Genomic DNA, 17295 nt, shown 5'->3' on the forward strand with positions numbered 1-17295 from the left:
AAAACTTTTTTTTTACAGATAACATAGCAACAGGTGGACTCTTTCATTTGCTGCCCTTGTTTTATAACTCAAAGCTGTATTTTTCACAGGCTGCAAACTTAAAAATCTTCTTAGGCTGCCTCAGGAAAATTCTCTTGAATTAAGGAATATTTTTGTAAACATATCGATAACTTTCACTGTGTTTTCCTGAAGGGAAAATGCCTGGCAGGGTTAGCCTCAGAAGACTTTAGTGCCCAAGTTAATCAATGTTGCACAGGGAAGGCACAGTTCTATTTATTGATATTGGCACATTCGCTTCCAAATGAACATTAGCTAAAGCCAACCATACCAACATTTCCCCTCCCAGCTACTAGAACTATGGTCAGGGAATAAACAGATGAATCAATACGCCAAACAAGATACTTTATACTGCTGCTAGATTCAAATCATACTCCACTGTGCCCTAGTGTTTTTTTCTGAGGTAGTAAGATCAGTGAGGATCTTATTATACTCAGTCTAAACAAGCATCAACTAAGCCTCCAGTATTCTCCTTCTACCTGGCATCCAATCTCCAGCCTTCTACCTGCTTTTGATTTTTTTATTGCGAAGTGTCGACACAACATCAGCCATCTCAATTTCTCTGTCCCTTTCACCTACTTTGACCCATCTCCCTCTGAACTTGCTGCACTCCATTCTCTTAGGACCAACTCTGACCTTGAAATCAAGTCTACTGAAGTGGGTATCGCATACAAATGTATTGATCTCTACCTCACTGCCAACCCTAAGACACTTCCTTCTATCTACCCCTAGACTATGTCCTCACAAGCAAGCATCTAGCCATCGTTTCCAGGACTGACACTGACCTCAGCAGCTCTGGATAGTTTGAATCGACAGCCTCCAACCTCTTAGTCGCCCCAACCCCACACGGCCCCCTCCTTCCCAAAATACATAAACAGTACTGCCCTGGTAGATCCATAGTTATCAGACTGTTCCTGCCCCCCAGAATTTACTTCTTTCCATCTTAAGTCCATTCCTCCCTCTGCTTATACAGTCTCTTCTCATCTACATTCGTAATTCCTCTGATGTCCTATGTATTATCAACAATTTCTGATTCCCTGGCCCTACCTGCCTCCACTTTACTCTGGATGTCTAGTCCCTCCACACATCCATCCCCCACCAGGAAGACCTGAGGTCTCCCCGCATCCTCCAGCAGGCAACCAGGCCTGACACATTTACAACACTTCTGCCCTTACCCCTTCCCCACCCTTCCAGAACCATTACTGCATCCCCCTTGTCCTCATTTCCCATACCACCAGACTCAGCACTTAAAGGACCGACCTCTGCCATTTCTGCCAACTCCAGCATGATGTTACCACTAAACAAATCTCCCCCCCATCAGCCTTCTGCAGGGACCATTCCATCCGTGACACCTTGATCCACTTCTCCATCACACCCATCTCCTCATCTCCCTCCCATGGCATCTTCCCTTGTAATCGCAGATTACCCCTTTACCTCCTCCTATTCAAGGTCTTGAGCAATCTTTTCAGGTGAAGCAATATTTCACTTGCACCTCCTTTAATCTACAGTATTCTCTTCTCCCACTGCGGTCTCCTCTACCTTGGGGAGAGTCAACAGACTGGGTGGCTGCTTAGCCAGCAAGCATGACCCTATAGGCGGCACAATAGCACAGTGGTTAGCACTGCTCCTTCACAGCTCCAGGGACCTGGGTCCGCTTCCCGGCTTGGGTCACTGTCTGTGTGGAGTGTGCACATTCTCCTTGTGTCTGCATGGGTTTTCTCCCACAGTCCAAAGATGTGCAGGTTAGATTGATTGGCCATGTTAAAATTGCCCCTTAGCGTTATGAGATGTGTAGGTTCGAGATAAATATGTAGGGATATAGGGGTAGGGAATGGGTGAGATTGTGGTCAGTGCAGACCCGATGGGCCAAATGGCTTTTTCTGCACTGTATGATTTCTATGATTTCAACCCTCCTATTGCTTGCTATTTCAACTCAGCATCTTGCTCTCATGCCCAAATCAGTCCTTAGCCTGCTGCAATACACCAGTGAAAACCAATGCAAACTGGAGGAGCAGCACCTCATCTTCTCGTTAGGCATGTTACAGCCTTCAGGACTCAACACAGTTCAACAACTTTATGGCCTTTCTCCTCCACCTTAAATCTTTTTCAGATCCCAAACATGTTTTGTTCCTGTACCACTCCGCTCCCCCCCACCCCCACACACACACATACACTGGGCCATCTGTCACTTGTTCTCCAGTTTTGCTACATCTTTATTGCAATTTCTCCCCACTCCTACTAATCACTGCTCCAACTATTCAACCCTCTTTTACGGTATATAATCCAACACATTTTTTCTTCCCTTTACATGAACCCAAAATATTAAACCTGCTGCGTTTTTCCAGCTTTCTTTGTTTTTGTTTCAGATTCAAGAACCCGTGATTTTTTTTTTTGCTTTTATTATCAATTCAGTGTGGTTTTGCTCTGAGTTCCCTTTTGAGAAGCTGATTTCCTGTTTGATTTCAACCAATTTCTACTGTTAAGGCAGTCACACAAGTCTTCCAAAAAACGTGGATAATCTTGTACCAGAGGCAATGAGACTTTTTTATTCATTCATGGGAAATGGGTATCGCTGGCTAGCCAGCATTTATTGTCCATCCCTAGTTGCCCTTGGAGGGCAGTTGAAAGTCAACCACGTTGCTGTGGCTCTGGAGTTACATGTAAGCCCGACCAGTTAAGTAGGCAATTCCCTTCCCTAAAACACATTGTGAACTAGATGGGTTCTTGCGACAATGGTTTCATGGCCATCAATGGATTCTTAATTTCAGATTTTTTTTATTGAATTCAAATTCCACCAGCTGCCGTGTTGGGATTCGAATCCAGTTCCCCGGAACAATAGCTGAGTTTCTAGTTCAGTGATAATATCGCTAGACCATTGCCTTCCTCTACAACTATTTTAATATACATTTGCTGTTGGAAACACCCAACAGGTCACCAAGGGCCTGAACCAATATCCTGGCATTGCACAAATGGAGTTTTGAGGCAAGCAACACAGCTTCAGCCGAACTCTTCAACGCAAATCCTTCAATATTACAATAACCTACATTCCACACTGAATTTCCATTCCACATGTACACCAATGATCAGAACTGTTGCCAAAATGGGACAAAAGAACTCCAAATACAATTAAGAAGCAGGTCTGTATAAATCAAAGCAGAAATAACTGTCCAATTCTAATGACCATACGGAGACAATGCTGCAGTGAGGAGTTGCATAATAACAAATAGCAATGTCCCAGTTTGGATTCCTGGTTTTTGTTGAAATAATTCATCTTAGCTGGACTGATAACGTGAATAATTAATCACAGTCATTAAGAGAGAAAAGTGGCACAGTAATTAGCACTGCTGCCTCACAGAGCTAGGGACTGGGATTCAACTCTTTGCTTGGGCCACTGTCTGTGCAAAGTCTGCACATTCACCCCGTGTCTGCATGGGTTTCCTCCAGGTGCTCCAGTTTCCTCTCACTGTCTCAAAGATGCGCTGGTTAGGTGCCATGCTAAATTCTCCCTTAGTATATCCAAAAAGGTGCTGAAGTGACTAGGAGATTTTCACAGTAATTTCATTGCAATGTTAACCTAAGCCTACCTATATTAACATCTTTTAAGTTTTAAGCTGAATAAACTTAAACTTTGAAAGACCAAGATTCCACTCCTGAACAGTGTCCAGGGACTACTGCTATAGGTAAGCTTGTAGACATCAAACAAGGAGAAGATCAAGCATGTCTGCGATGCCCGCAGCAGCTGAACTTACTATCCCAGCTCACATATGAAGCAGATCCACTTCAGCAGGTTACCATGCTACTGGAAAGAATCAATACCTGGGAGATCAAACTGGGAGAAGAAACCTGTTTTGTTTAAGAGAGCCCCCCACAGCCCTCCAAGTATTTCTAACCTTTCCATACTATCAAAATGTATATTGTGCTTGCACCTAAGAGGTGAGCAAGTTCAGAAATTGTGGTTAGAGGCACATTCATGCATATTTAACAGTGTAAGCCAGGAGTAAAACTTCTTTATTTCTCCACTGGCTTCAACCACTTTTCATGAGATCTATGCGTGAACAAGTTAAAAACTAAACCAAGCTGAACCAAGTGTTATGCCTGGCCAGTTTATGACTTCCAAAAGAGTTCAAATATTCACTCTTTAGACCAAACATCAAGTCCTTTTCCATCTAATTTTACATTTTCTGCTCCTTCTATGCCCTCTTCCCAGCCTCCAAAAAAATCCAGCAATTTCACAAGCCAAGCTTACAAGGGAAAGTTGGATTCCTTTTGCACTGTAAAAGGCAAGTGACATAACTGAAATAAGAAACTTGACCTGTAGGTTGAGGAACCGTGATCGATAATCTCTTGCACTACATTATGCTAATTTTTTGGTTAATTGTTAAAAACATAATTCCTGAAGTTAATTGCTAAATAATGAAATAGTAGTTATCACAAATATGTTGCATTATCCAGGGCATTTTATCAGTGTTCTGAAATTCTGAGAAAAGACATACAGTGTCCGTTTTTACACACAGCAGCTCATGAAACAAAAAAGGGTTTGCAGCTCATCTGATAATTTCAAAAATCCGATACGTCTCAAAATCCTACAGTTTTGTGATTCAGCACACCAATATACCGCACTACAAGCAGTTGGCAAGTGATGAGTTTCCAAGCTCAGAACAGTCATTTAGGGAAAGATTTTCCCACTGGGGAAATGCACATCATGAAGTATCATTTTACAGAAAAAGGACGTGGAGTTGCCGGCATTGGACTGGGGTAAGCACAGCAAGAAGTCTCACAACACCAGGTTAAAGTCTTACTTTAATCTGGTGTTGTGGGACTTCTTACAGAACAAGGAAGCAGCAGAGACTGCTTTCGTGCTCTCTTGATAGAAAATGTTACAGTAAAATTAAACATTTTATTTGCTTAAAATTTATTAAGTCCAATAATACATTGCAAAACATAATTAATATTCAGAATGTGATTGTAAAAAGAGAATAAAGTCATAAAAGAGTATATCTTCTCACGAAGATTTACTCACCAATCCAGCATTCCAGACGAGCGCAGGGAGTCGTTTTTACCACATCTGGAGGATCCACACCAACATTCAGGCATAGAACTAAGGCAACACTGACAGTTTTCATCTAAAAATACAATAAAATAAAAAGTTACTCTAAAAACTTTAAATTTTCTTCTTTCCAATAAAAGAACTGGAGACAAATAAGCAATTCCTCTTTCTGAATCAACGTGTATAAAGTAGAATTGAGTAGCATCACGTATGCTCACTGGCTTTGATTAATCTTCGCAAGAGTTTTGGTTTGTAACCAGTTAGGCTTCAATTTTTACTCTTGTGGCTTTTATACAGGTTATGCCTGAAATGAAACTGGAAAGTGCAAACTCACCACAAGCTGTATTAACACCCATGGCATTATTATTAATGTTTTAACATCCATACATAGAATAAGGCAGTGAGAGACTGTTGGACAGATTTAAAAGTAAGCCATCCCAATCTACCAAGCGTCCCTTTTAAACACTGATACAAAATAAGAATTTGTTCAAAACTCCACACACATACTTCAAACAACTGTACAAAGTTTATCAATAATAGTTGGCACTTAACAGCTTTTAAATGTAGTGAAACATCCTAAGGTTTCACGGGAGCATGATCAAACACAGATGGGGATATTAGGGCAGAAGGCCAAAAAGTTGGAGAAAAAAGATTGCATTCAGGAACATTTTAGAGGAAAAGGAAGCGGAGAGGTTCATGGAGTGAGTTCCAGAGCCTAGGACCTTGGCAGCTGAAGTCACAGCTGGAATGAATCATAAAAATCCCTACAGTGCAGAAGGAGGCCATTCAGCCCATCACATCTGCACCAACCACAATCCCATCCAGGCCTTATCCCCATAACCCCACACATTTACCCTAATCCCCTGATTCTAAGGTCAACTTAGCATGGCCAATCAAGCTAACTCATACATTTTTCAGACTGTGGGAGGAAACCCTCACAAACACAGGGCAATGTGCAAACTCCACACAGTGACCCGAGACTGGAATTGAACCTGGCTCCTTGGTGCTGTGAGTTATAGCGTGCTAAACAGTGTGTCACGGTGCTGCCCCTGAGCAACTCACAATAAAACAAACCAATTAAACCTGTTAAATTCTAACAAAGATGGCAGTAGAGCAAGGCGACTTCTTACGAGCGGTTCTCAACATACTCTCTAATTTCATCTCTTACTCCCATTCTGAGCTTCTAAAACTGAATTCTGATCTTTCTTTTCACCCTACGTATAACACCATATTCTGCACCCTATCCTTTTCCCCTAACACACTTCATGAACGGTATGTTTTGCCTGTATAGTGCATGAGAAACAATACTTTCCACTATGTTCCATTACATGTGACAAGAAAGCAAATCAATGAATCATTTCACATTCAGTAAGCATACCGCAAATACTTGTCAACTTGCCCCGAATGAGAAGATTTTTTTCTCATGGTCAGCAAATCCAAACATTCCTCAGAGGTATTAAGATTTTTTTCTCATGGTCAGCAAATCCAAACATTCCTCAGAGGTATTTACAAGCCACCTTCATTCATCCATCCATCTTTTATCATGAATCGATTCTTTTGGGAACTGCTGTTTTGGGAGGGATTTCTCCTGATATCATTGGCTTGAGCTTTGTCACAGTGGCAGTGGTCAGCACTGCTGCCTCACAGCACCAGGGACCTGGGTTCGATTCCCAGCTTGGGTCACCATCTGTGCAGACTCTGCATATTCTCCCCATGTACACGTGGGCTTCCTCTGGGTGCTCCCGTTTTCTCCCACAGTTTGAAAGACATGTTGGTTGGGTGCATTGGCCATGCTAAATTCTCCCTCAGCATATTCGTACAGGTGCTGTGAGCGTGGCGACTAAGGGATTTTCACAGTTGCTTTACTTCAGTATTAATGTAAGCCTACTTGCGACATTAATAAATAAAATTGTCCTGTCAGACATATACACAACAGAACTGTGAATCTACACTTCTCATGGCCAGTTGCCTTCACTAACATTCTTTTAATTCAAACTTTGCTCAGTAACTGGTGTGTCAAAATTCATAGGGGTTTCATCCATATTTCCAATACGGGTCAATCTATAGCCTACTCTTTTGCTGATGTTTGATTATAAACTGCTGAAATATGACAAGCCTGTCATCAAATTTGGCTGGGAAAGACGCTGTGAAAATCTTGGCCTTGTGTCACAATACAAAATTGTTTCTTTTCATAAACCTGGTTTGAAATTTGTAATGCCTAATTTTCTTTCTTGTTTCGAGATGATTTGATAGGGCCTCGAGAAACAGAGTCCGTTCTGGAGTTTTTCATTGCAATTTCATTTTGCAATTTTGACTTCTTAGACAATTTTGTGTTCTTAAGTATCTGCCTAAGTTTTGTGGAAAACTTACACCAATCTCTAACTTTCTTCTCCACTACCTCAAATTCTCTAGCTGCTGCACAATTATTTGTCTGCCCTGCAACCTCAATGATTAAGTTTGAACTGGGCTGCATATCTGCCGAATTGGAGGGTGGGACTGACAGGAACACAGCACACAGGTAGGTAACCTTGACATCACATGTTGACGTGCACAGACAAAAGGAGCTGAACAGCTACCTTCAGCAGAATGCAATTGTATGGTTCTATCATGTCAATTTGCATCAGGGCGAATTTGACTTTAGCAGCGAGTGGGTGGGAAGTGCAAAAGGTTTGGAGTATTGGGCTAAAGATCAGGGTTCAACTTTGATACCAGATCAACCTTTACACAATTATATAGGATAATCAACAATGTTGACATTGAAAATTAGTTAAAATTAGCTAATACTTACAGGTATATGTTGCATGCAGTCCCCAACAATAAGCAGTTGCAGGGTGGTTATAACTACATCTTCCCACAAACCTTAACTGATTTGCCACCACACCCTGTCCCTCAATGAAACCATGTCAATAAGGGGAATTGTTGATTCAGACTTCTATTTCTATGTTACCAAACAACTCCTACTCAAGTGCTTTTTTTCCCTTTAACTCATTGACAAACTGGCAGAACCATCCAAAATTAGGATTTAAATCGCTGTATCAGATGGTTCTCAACTCATTGTAATTGTCCAGAAGACATTAGCCCTGCTGGACAATTGCTGGGCAAAACCTTGTGGGAACTTCCAAGAGGAATTCTTAATGCATCAATCTGTCGCTAGGCCAGAACTTCCTGGTTTGCCAGTGTAATTCCTCCCGGTCAGGATGGTAGGGAGAGGGTGGAAGGAGAGAGAAGAAACTCTTTCCCAATTTCACTGTTCTCCTGAGGGTGAACACATTTATTGCAGTATGAATTTACAGATACTTATAGTTCACTGGCACCAGCATCAAGAATGATCACTCTTCTGGGATTTCCTTGATACCCAGGGTTAACAAGTAGGGTGGCACAGTGGCTAGCATTGCTGGCTCACGATGCCACAGACCCAGGTTCAATTCCAGCTTTGGGTGACTGATTGTGTGCGGTGGAGTTTGCACTTCTCCCCGTGTCAGCATGGATTTTCTCTGGGAGTTCCTGTTTTCTTCCACTACCCGAAGATGTGTAGGTTACGTGTAAAGGCCGTGCTAAATTGGCCATTAGTGTCCTGAAGATGTGTAAGGTTAGGTTAGGTTAGCCATGGTAAGTGTGCAGGATTACAAGGGTAGGGCAGAGAGAGGACAGCATACTTGATGGGCCAAATGGCCTCTTACTGCACAGTAGGGATTCTTTAGTTTCGAGTGGCGAGCGTGCGTGAGAGAGATTGAGGGGAGGGAGAGAGAGAGAGAGATTGAGGGGAGGGAGAGAGAGAGAGATTGAGGGGAGGGAGAGAGAGAGAGATTGAGGGGAGGGAGAGAGAGAGAGATTGAGGGGAGGGAGAGAGGGAGGGAGAGAGGGAGGGAGAGAGAGATAGAGAGAGAGAGAGAGATTGAGGGAGGGAGGGAGGGAGGGAGAGAGAGAGAGAGAGAGAGAGAGATTGAGGGGAGGGAGGGAGAGAGAGAGAGAAAGAGAGAGAGAGAGAGAGATTGAGGGGAGGGAGGGAGAGAGATTGAGGGGAGGGAGGGAGAGAGATTGAGGGGAGGGAGGGAGAGAGAGATTGAGGGGAGGGAGGGAGAGAGAGATTGAGGGGAGGGAGGGAGAGAGATTGAGGGGAGGGAGGGAGAGAGAGAGATTGAGAGGAAGGAGGGAGGGAGGGAGGGAGGGAGGGAGGGAGAGATTGAGGGGAGGGAGGGAGGGAGGGAGGGAGGGAGGGAGGGAGGGAGGGAGGGAGGGAGAGATTGAGATTGAGGGGAGGGAGAGATTGAGATTGAGGGGAGGGAGAGATTGAGATTGAGGGGAGGGAGAGATTGAGATTGAGGAGAGGGAGAGGGAGAGGGAGAGGGAGAGGGAGAGGGAGAGGGAGAGGGAGAGGGAGAGGGAGAGGAGAGAGGGAGAGGGGAGTTGAGGGGAGGGAGAGAGAGAGAGAGAGAGAGATTGAGGGGAGGGGGAGAGAGAGAGAGAGAGAGAGAGAGAGATTGAGGGGAGGGGGGGAGAGAGAGAGAGAGAGAGAAGAGAGAGAGAGAGAGAGAGATTGAGGGGAGGGGGGGAGAGAGAGAGAGAGAGAGAGAGAGATTGAGGGGAGGGGGGGAGGAGAGAGAGAGAGAGAGAGAGAGAGAGAGAGATTGAGGGGAGGGGGGAGAGAGAGAGAGAGAGAGAGATTGAGGGGAGGGGGGGAGAGAGAGAGAGAGAGAGAGATTGGGAGGGGGGAGAGAGAGAGAGAGAGAGAGATTGAGGGGAGGGAGAGAGAGAGAAAGAGATTGAGGGCGAGGAGCGGGCGAGGAGCGGGCGAGGAGCGGGCGAGGAGCGGGCGAGGAGCGGGCGAGGAGCGGGCGAGGAGCGGGCGAGGGACATTAGTTCAATCCTGGCTATTTCAGCAAAGTGATAATGCAAGTCACACTGTCAAGAACCGGACTGATTATTTTTCCCTCTCCACACTAAGGGAATCTGAAACCAATTGCAAACCCTTGTTGCTACTCTAGCTGAATCTTGCTAACACAGCAGTAAAGCCAATCAGAAAGACACTTCTGGCTGTGTGCCAAAATGCCAAAGCCCACTAAACGATAACAAGTCCCACAACCAAATAGTCTCAAGATTCTAGGCCCATAGTCAATCCAAGCATGCTACTCAATTTGTTCCACAGTAAGAAAAACTTAAACTGCTTCAAAACTTGCATAAAAACACAAAATGCTGGAAATATCAGCAGGTCACCGGCCTCTCTGCAAAGAGGACATTCAACAAAACCAACTTATTTCCTGTTTGTGTGTTCTTCAATTGAACTGTACTACCAGCCTGCTTAAGTCCACAAACACGTAAAATGGCCTGCACAGATACCGAAAAGACAAAGGGGGTCAACACATTTGTTCTCAAATTCACACAGGAAACCGAGAGAAGTCCAGGATCTCAAACATCTCTTCAGAACAAAACGTTGTTCTCATCTTGTGCAAACATAGATCAACTGCAGTCATTAAGAAAGGGCTCATCCCAAAATGTGAACAGCATGGTCTTTCTTTTCCCAGTATACTGAAGGAAAGAAACTGCAGTTAATCTTACTGAAATCATTCGAATGGTTTCAACAATGTCCCAAGCAGTTTAGCACACTCTACCTAACTACAGTTCTGTAAGAACTTAGGCTCTCTTTCTTCCAGCTACCATAGGATTGTTACTGAGCAGACTCGTGCTCAATGGAATACCAGATCTCATGCTGTTCTCAAATAACACCATTAAATATGTTAAATTGTCTCTTGGCCTGAAATATAGAAACCAAAGAAACTTTAAGCACCAATGCCAGCAAGTTTTATACAATAGCTGCAAAAGCCTATAGCAGAAGCACTGAAGGAAGAAGCATGGTCCATCCTGCTGTAATTCAGAATCCAAATATATTCAAATGGACAAACAACTTGCGGATGGAGGCAATTCACAAAAGATGCTGCCCATATAAAGCTGGAAATGAAAATATCGCAGCTGAGAAACTTTATTGCAGAACTGTTTACATGCAGTTTTTTTATTTTGCTCCAGTGCTTCCTAAAACCTAGCCTGCGAATGTCCTGCCACTCACATTACATCTTAACCCAACCTAGACACACTTGATAAAAATGGCATCACTTACACGATCCTGAAGGAATGCACACACAAACAAGGCTTTGACATAAAGCCAACCAAGATGACGAATGGCAACATTTTCAGATCTTGACATTTAATGGATCCCTTGTTAAAGGTTTAGAGCTCAGTAGACAACAACGCAGTACAGTGAGTGACGACTCCACCATGGGACACCAGTGGTGCACTTTTCCCATTTCAATGCCAGATCTTCACAAAAGAATACACGCTAAATTCAAACACGTGAAACCTTCAATTCTTGAATGTCTTTATTTTTACTGCTTTGATGTTGCTTCAAATTGCACTTTATTAAATATCACAATCTCCTTCACGGTCAAATATCTATTCACTTTAGGAAACAGCCAATGCCAAAACATTTATGAAGATTCTTTTTAGTGCATGTTTTTAAAAAGGTGATCCACAAATTATCACAATAGGGATTAATTCCTTAGTCAAGTTTATTAATTTTCAAATTTGAATTGGCGATAAGAAAAAGAACGGTTATGTTTTAGGGCTTTAGCCTCTTCTACAGCAAAGAGCAAAATAATAGGTAGCCACACCAGGAATTACTTAGCCAACAAGTCAGTTTATTGAGGCAGCTGTTATTTTATCATAGTCTAAGATTGAAGAGACGCTATTATTGTATTGCCAGACGGTGTGAGCAGATCGAACCATGCCCCAATAGAACACGATAAAGTTGTTAACCCTCTTGGATAACGAACCTTGGTCTAACACGTTTGGCATGTTTCAGTGACTCTATAAGCCTCTCTACCAATCCGTTAGTGGACGGATATGGAACAGTCCTCATGTGTCGTATACCATTGTTCTTTAGATAATCCAAAAATTCCTGGAATGTGAATTGTGTCCCATTATCGCTGACTAGCTGTTCAGGCCAAGCAACTGATCCAACTCCTTTACATTCTTTCCATTGTGGTGGCTTTCATCATCCTGACTTTGGGCCACTTTGAATTCACGTCCACTAGGACAAAAAACATATAATATAGCCTTCAATTGGTCCTGCAAAGTCAATGTATATCCTCTGTCTTGGCCAATCCCACGAGTGAAGTGCTTGTGGAGATGGTGTACTTTATATTTTAATGCTTGGCTGGCATTGCCCTATCTTTTCTTCTATTTGAGAATCAAGTGCTGGCCACTAAAAATAGCTTTGTTGCAACTCTTTTATCTGCACTACCCCTGGATAATCTTCATGCAGTTGATCCAGGATTTGGCTTCTTAAGCATGGAGGGATGATCCCACAGAGCAATACTTCATTTTGGTCAGTTAATTCAAGTTCCCTCATGATATAAAGTCTACATTCAGGCTTCTTCTTCTGTTCGTCCAATGATGTTTCTCTTAAAACCATGTCCTTGATGCTACCTATTACCGAATCATTCCTTGTGTGCCTTTGCACCTGAGAAGGTGTTATTGGGCCATTCTTTATCTGGGAGAAGTATAACATATTGATGTAGCTGTCTTGGAATTTGATTCTGTCCTGGCAGAAGTGGCAATTTCGATAAGGCATCTGCGTTGGCATGCTGTTCTAGAAACACAAACTAGAAACTGGAGTAGGCCATTCGGCCCTTCGAGCCTGCTCTGCTATTCATTTTGATCATGGCTGATCATCAAATACAATATCCTGATACTCCATCCACCCTGCCCATATCCTTGATCCTTTTAGCCCTAAAGTTATATCTAATTTCTTCTTGAAATCAGACAACGGTTTGGCCTCAACAACATTCTGTGACAGTAAATTCCATACATTCACTGCCCTCTGGGTGAAGAAATTTCTCCTCACCTCAGTTCTGATCTCTGATATTTGATTTCATAATTATGCACTGATAGTAACACCCTTCTTTGTAAATGATTTGCAGTTAATGATGGACCAAAAATTGCCAATGACCTGTGGTCAGTCAAGAAAGTAAACTGTCTGCCAAACAGGTGCTGGTGAAATAGTTTAATACCAAAAATTATGCTGAGCGCTTCAAATTGTGCAGTTTTGTTCTGTGCTTGATAAGATTGTTGTGAATGTTACTGGCTGCTCTTCCCCAGTCACCATGATGAAATACACAATGACGCCCACCTAATAGGGCAACTCATCATATGCTAGTTGAATTTTCAACTCTGGGTTAAAATGGACCAATACCTTGGGTTGGTTGAGCATGTCTTTAACTCTTTTGTCCAATTCCATTGTTGGTTAGCACACAATAGAGTATGAAGTGGCTTTAGGAGTGTTGCAAGGTTTGGGATGAGCTTCCCATAACAATTGATTAATACTAAGAATGATCACAACAGTGACACGTTCTGTGCTCTTGGCACACCTAGGATCACTTATTTACTTAGGTTCTTTGTGGAGGCCATCCTTATCTATTACGTGATCTAGATAACTGATTCACATTTTTCTGTTCAGTTTTGCATGTGATTAGAATATCATCTAAACAACACTGGACACCATTAAGGCCACTTAAGATTTGGTCCAATGATTTCTGGAATATGACCAATGCTATTCTGAACAGTAAGCACTTATATTAGACAATCCCTTATTGGTAAATAATCGTTAGCAGTGGTTGCAACTTAGTTGCCACCCTTATCTGGAGGTATGTTTGGGACAAGTCTCTCTCATTCAACTGACCACCAGACAATCCAGCGAACAGGTTCTCAATTAACGATGAGGTGTAGTGGTCGACACACAGTGCTGGATTTATTGTTGTCTTAAAAGTCCTCACAGAACCATCAGATTTAATGACTGGGACGATGGGGTTTCCCAATTGGCAACTGGCCCCACACTCAACCCTATAACACCTAGATAATAAAGAGATCAATGTCAGACTTCTATTTACTCACTACAGCTCAACTTTCAACGTCAGTATTCCTACGAAACTTATCTCCAAAAGCAGAGGCCCAGGGCTTGGCTTCTCCTTCTGCAACTGGGTCCGAGACTTCGTAAGCCACAGACCATAAGGGCAAGCAACAACACCTCCTCCACAAGCATCCACAACACTGGTGCCCCACAAGGCTGTGTCCTTAGCCCCTTATTATACTCCTTATATACCTACGACTGCATGGCCAAATTCCCCTTCAACTCGATTTTCAAATTTGCTGATGATATCATTATAGTGGGTCGGATCTCAAGCAATGATGAGACAGAGTACAGAAAAGACAGAGAATCTGGTGAACTGGTGCAACGACAATAATCTCTCCCACAAGTGTCAACAAAATGAAAGTGATTGTCATTGACTTCAGAAAACAGTGAGAGGACGTACCCTGTCTCCATCAATGGGGGTAAAGTAGAAATGGTCAGAAGCTTCAAGTTTTTAGATGTCCAGATCACCACAACCTGCCTGGTCCATCCCCGTCAATGCTATAGTTAAGAAAGCCCACAAATGCCTCTACTTTCTCAGGAGACTAAACAAATTTGGCATGTCTGCTACAACTCTCACCAACTTTTACAGATGCACCATAGAAAGCATTCTTTCTGTTGTATCACAGCTTGGTATGGCTCCTATTCTGTCAAAGACCACAAAAAACTACAAATGGTCATGAACGAAGCCCAGTCCACCATTCAAACCAGCCTCCCATCCTTTGACTATCTACACATCCCGCTGCCTCAAAAACAGCCAGCATAATCAAGAACCCCAACACATTCTGGACATTCTCTCTTCCATCTTCTTCTGTCGGGAAAAAGATACAAAAGTCTGAAGACATGTACCAACCAACTCGAGAACAGCTTCTTCCCTGTTGCCATCGGACTTTTGAATGGACTGAGCTCACAATTAAGTTGATCTTTCTCTGCACCCTACCTATGAATGTAACACTACATTCTGCATTCTCTTTCCTTCTCTATGTATGTATGCTTTGTCTGTACTATGCATAAGAAACAATACCTTTCAGTGTATCAATATACGTAACAATAATAAATCAAATCCAATCACTCATTCTTACAGGTTCAATCACTCTATCTTTGACTAATTTTTCTAGTTACTTCTATCTTAATTTAATTGCATGGTGGACAGTTCCAGCCTTGGAACATCAAGGGTTGCTATCAGGTTTGATCTTGAACTTTGCTTCCACTCCAATTGTGGATCCTATGATATTAGAACCATACAACATTACAGTACAGAAACAGGCCTTTTGGCCCTTCTTGGCTGTGCCAAACAATTTACTGCCTAGTCCCATTGACCTGCCCCTGGACCATATCCCTCCACATCCCTCTTATCCATGTATCTGTCCAAGTTTTTCTTAAATGTTAAAAGTGAGCCCGCTTTCACCACTTCATTTGACAGCTCATTCCATACTCCCGCCACTCTGTGTGAAGCCCGCCCCCCCCCCCCCCCAAAGTCCCCCTATTCTCAAGCACCTTCCTATACTTCTCCAGAAATTTTTGTAGTGTGCTCTTGCTATCCACCAATTGATTAACTACGCCTTAGCTTGATTTTGTGTAACCATGCTCTTTCAAAGGGTGCAGGACTGTGTGCAGGCACAATTCTGCTGATTGACCATGAGCTTCGACTTGAACCACGATGCATGATTTCAGTGGAACTGCCTCCTTGGTATAAATCTGTAGGATTACATTTGAAGGTTTTAGTAGTAAAAGTTTAAGCTTCTGATTGTATATACTTTCTGGGAGAAGTGATACAGCCACTCTTATTTGTATTTCCATCTTATTTCATTTCCGTCTACCTTTGAGTAAACCCAGAAACTTTGCACATTCCCCCTCGGATAGGATTCTTGGTTTCGGTTCTTGTATCTTCTTCAGTCCGGTATCATCTTGGGAAATTTTCGTCCTCCTTAGATATGTTGTAGACTTCTTTTGTAGAACTTGACATTTCCTTAGGTATGCCCATCTTCCAGTTTGTGACATCTGTTGTTGCGTCCAACACATCTTAATTACGTGACCTTTCTTGCCACGCATTGTGTTTGTTTTCTCTGCTGGAACATTTGTGTGGCACCTGGGTACATCTATGGCTCACTTGCATTTTAAGAGGTTTCTGTCAGTTCCCATCTTACGCATTTTGGCTCCAGCTCCAATTCGAGAAACTTCTTTCGTGGCCAATTCCATGGATACGCAATATCGACAGCAAATTTCAGTGAGCAATCATCTTTGAATTGCTTCAAAGTCCACAACAAAGTCTATTTCGCAAAGTGTCTTCAAGGGTAAAGCCAAATTCGGTTCTTCGCTAGTCTTCTTAATTATGCTCCACAAATTGTGATATTTCTTTTGACTTCTTGGAAAGCTGACTCTCTCAGCAATTATTAGTGGTTTAGGTGAAAATTGACTTGGGAAACTGGGCCTGCTCTTCATCGGTTTTATCTCCTGGCTTCTTGAGATGAATAAGGCTCTGTAGCAATGCAAAGGTTTCACATCCTACTATGTAAGGAAAGTGAATAGTTTATGTCCATCCAGTATGCCTTTTGCTGCAAGATAATACTGAAACCTCTCTTAATCAGCATTCCATGTTTCCACATTTTCCTCGAACACTTTCACAGTACCGCCTTTGCCTGCCACTGCAGTTATTGGTTTTTGGGTCATAGCACTACTTTAGCTTTTTCTGCCCTCTTATTTATTTTTTTCTTCCAAAGTTAGTTGTGAGCTGTTGCTTTGAGTTGTTGCTTCAGTATAAATTCTGATATACCTTGGTGATTTTTGCCTTTTTGTTGGAGCAGTTGCCTTTTCAGAAGCAAGTTTTATAAGACATAAGAGCAGAATTAGGCCACTTGGCCCATCGAGTCCTCTCTGTCATGCAATCATGGCTGATATTTTTCTCATCCCCATTCTTCTGCTTTTTCTCCATAATCCTTGATCTCCTCATTAATCATGAGCATCTCTCTCTGTGAGATACACGCAGCCAGGTGCAACGGTGCGCAGCCCAAAGAAAACTCTCCAATTTGGTACATAAAATCATTCTTTTTGTTTTACTTCCTTAATTTGCATGATCTGCTCATTTTCTCAGGGCTTTTGAACCCAATACTTACTTTACTTAAAGTAAGTTCGCTGACAATTACTTATCCTATGCTCCAGTTCTCTGAGCCACCTCGAGGTCATGTCAATTAAAGTGGAACGGTCCAGAGTACTTTTAATCAACTTGGCAGTT

The 17295-nt window shown here is 42.6% G+C and overlaps 1 protein-coding gene across 1 annotated transcript in view; it reads right to left on the reverse strand.

Moving 5' to 3' along the window:
• Positions 1 to 17295, reverse strand: part of rptor (regulatory associated protein of MTOR, complex 1) — a 443649-nt gene that overhangs the window by 382267 nt on the left and 44087 nt on the right. The window contains exon 2 of the mRNA XM_080209484.1: positions 5078 to 5180. Coding sequence (XP_080065610.1) covers positions 5078 to 5180 — 103 coding nt within the window. The remainder of the gene's footprint in view (positions 1 to 5077; positions 5181 to 17295) is intronic.

Source organism: Carcharhinus amblyrhynchos, chromosome 21 (assembly GCF_965287045.1).
Source record: "Carcharhinus amblyrhynchos chromosome 21, sCarAmb.v2.hapA, whole genome shotgun sequence".
NCBI lineage: Eukaryota > Metazoa > Chordata > Chondrichthyes > Carcharhiniformes > Carcharhinidae > Carcharhinus > Carcharhinus amblyrhynchos.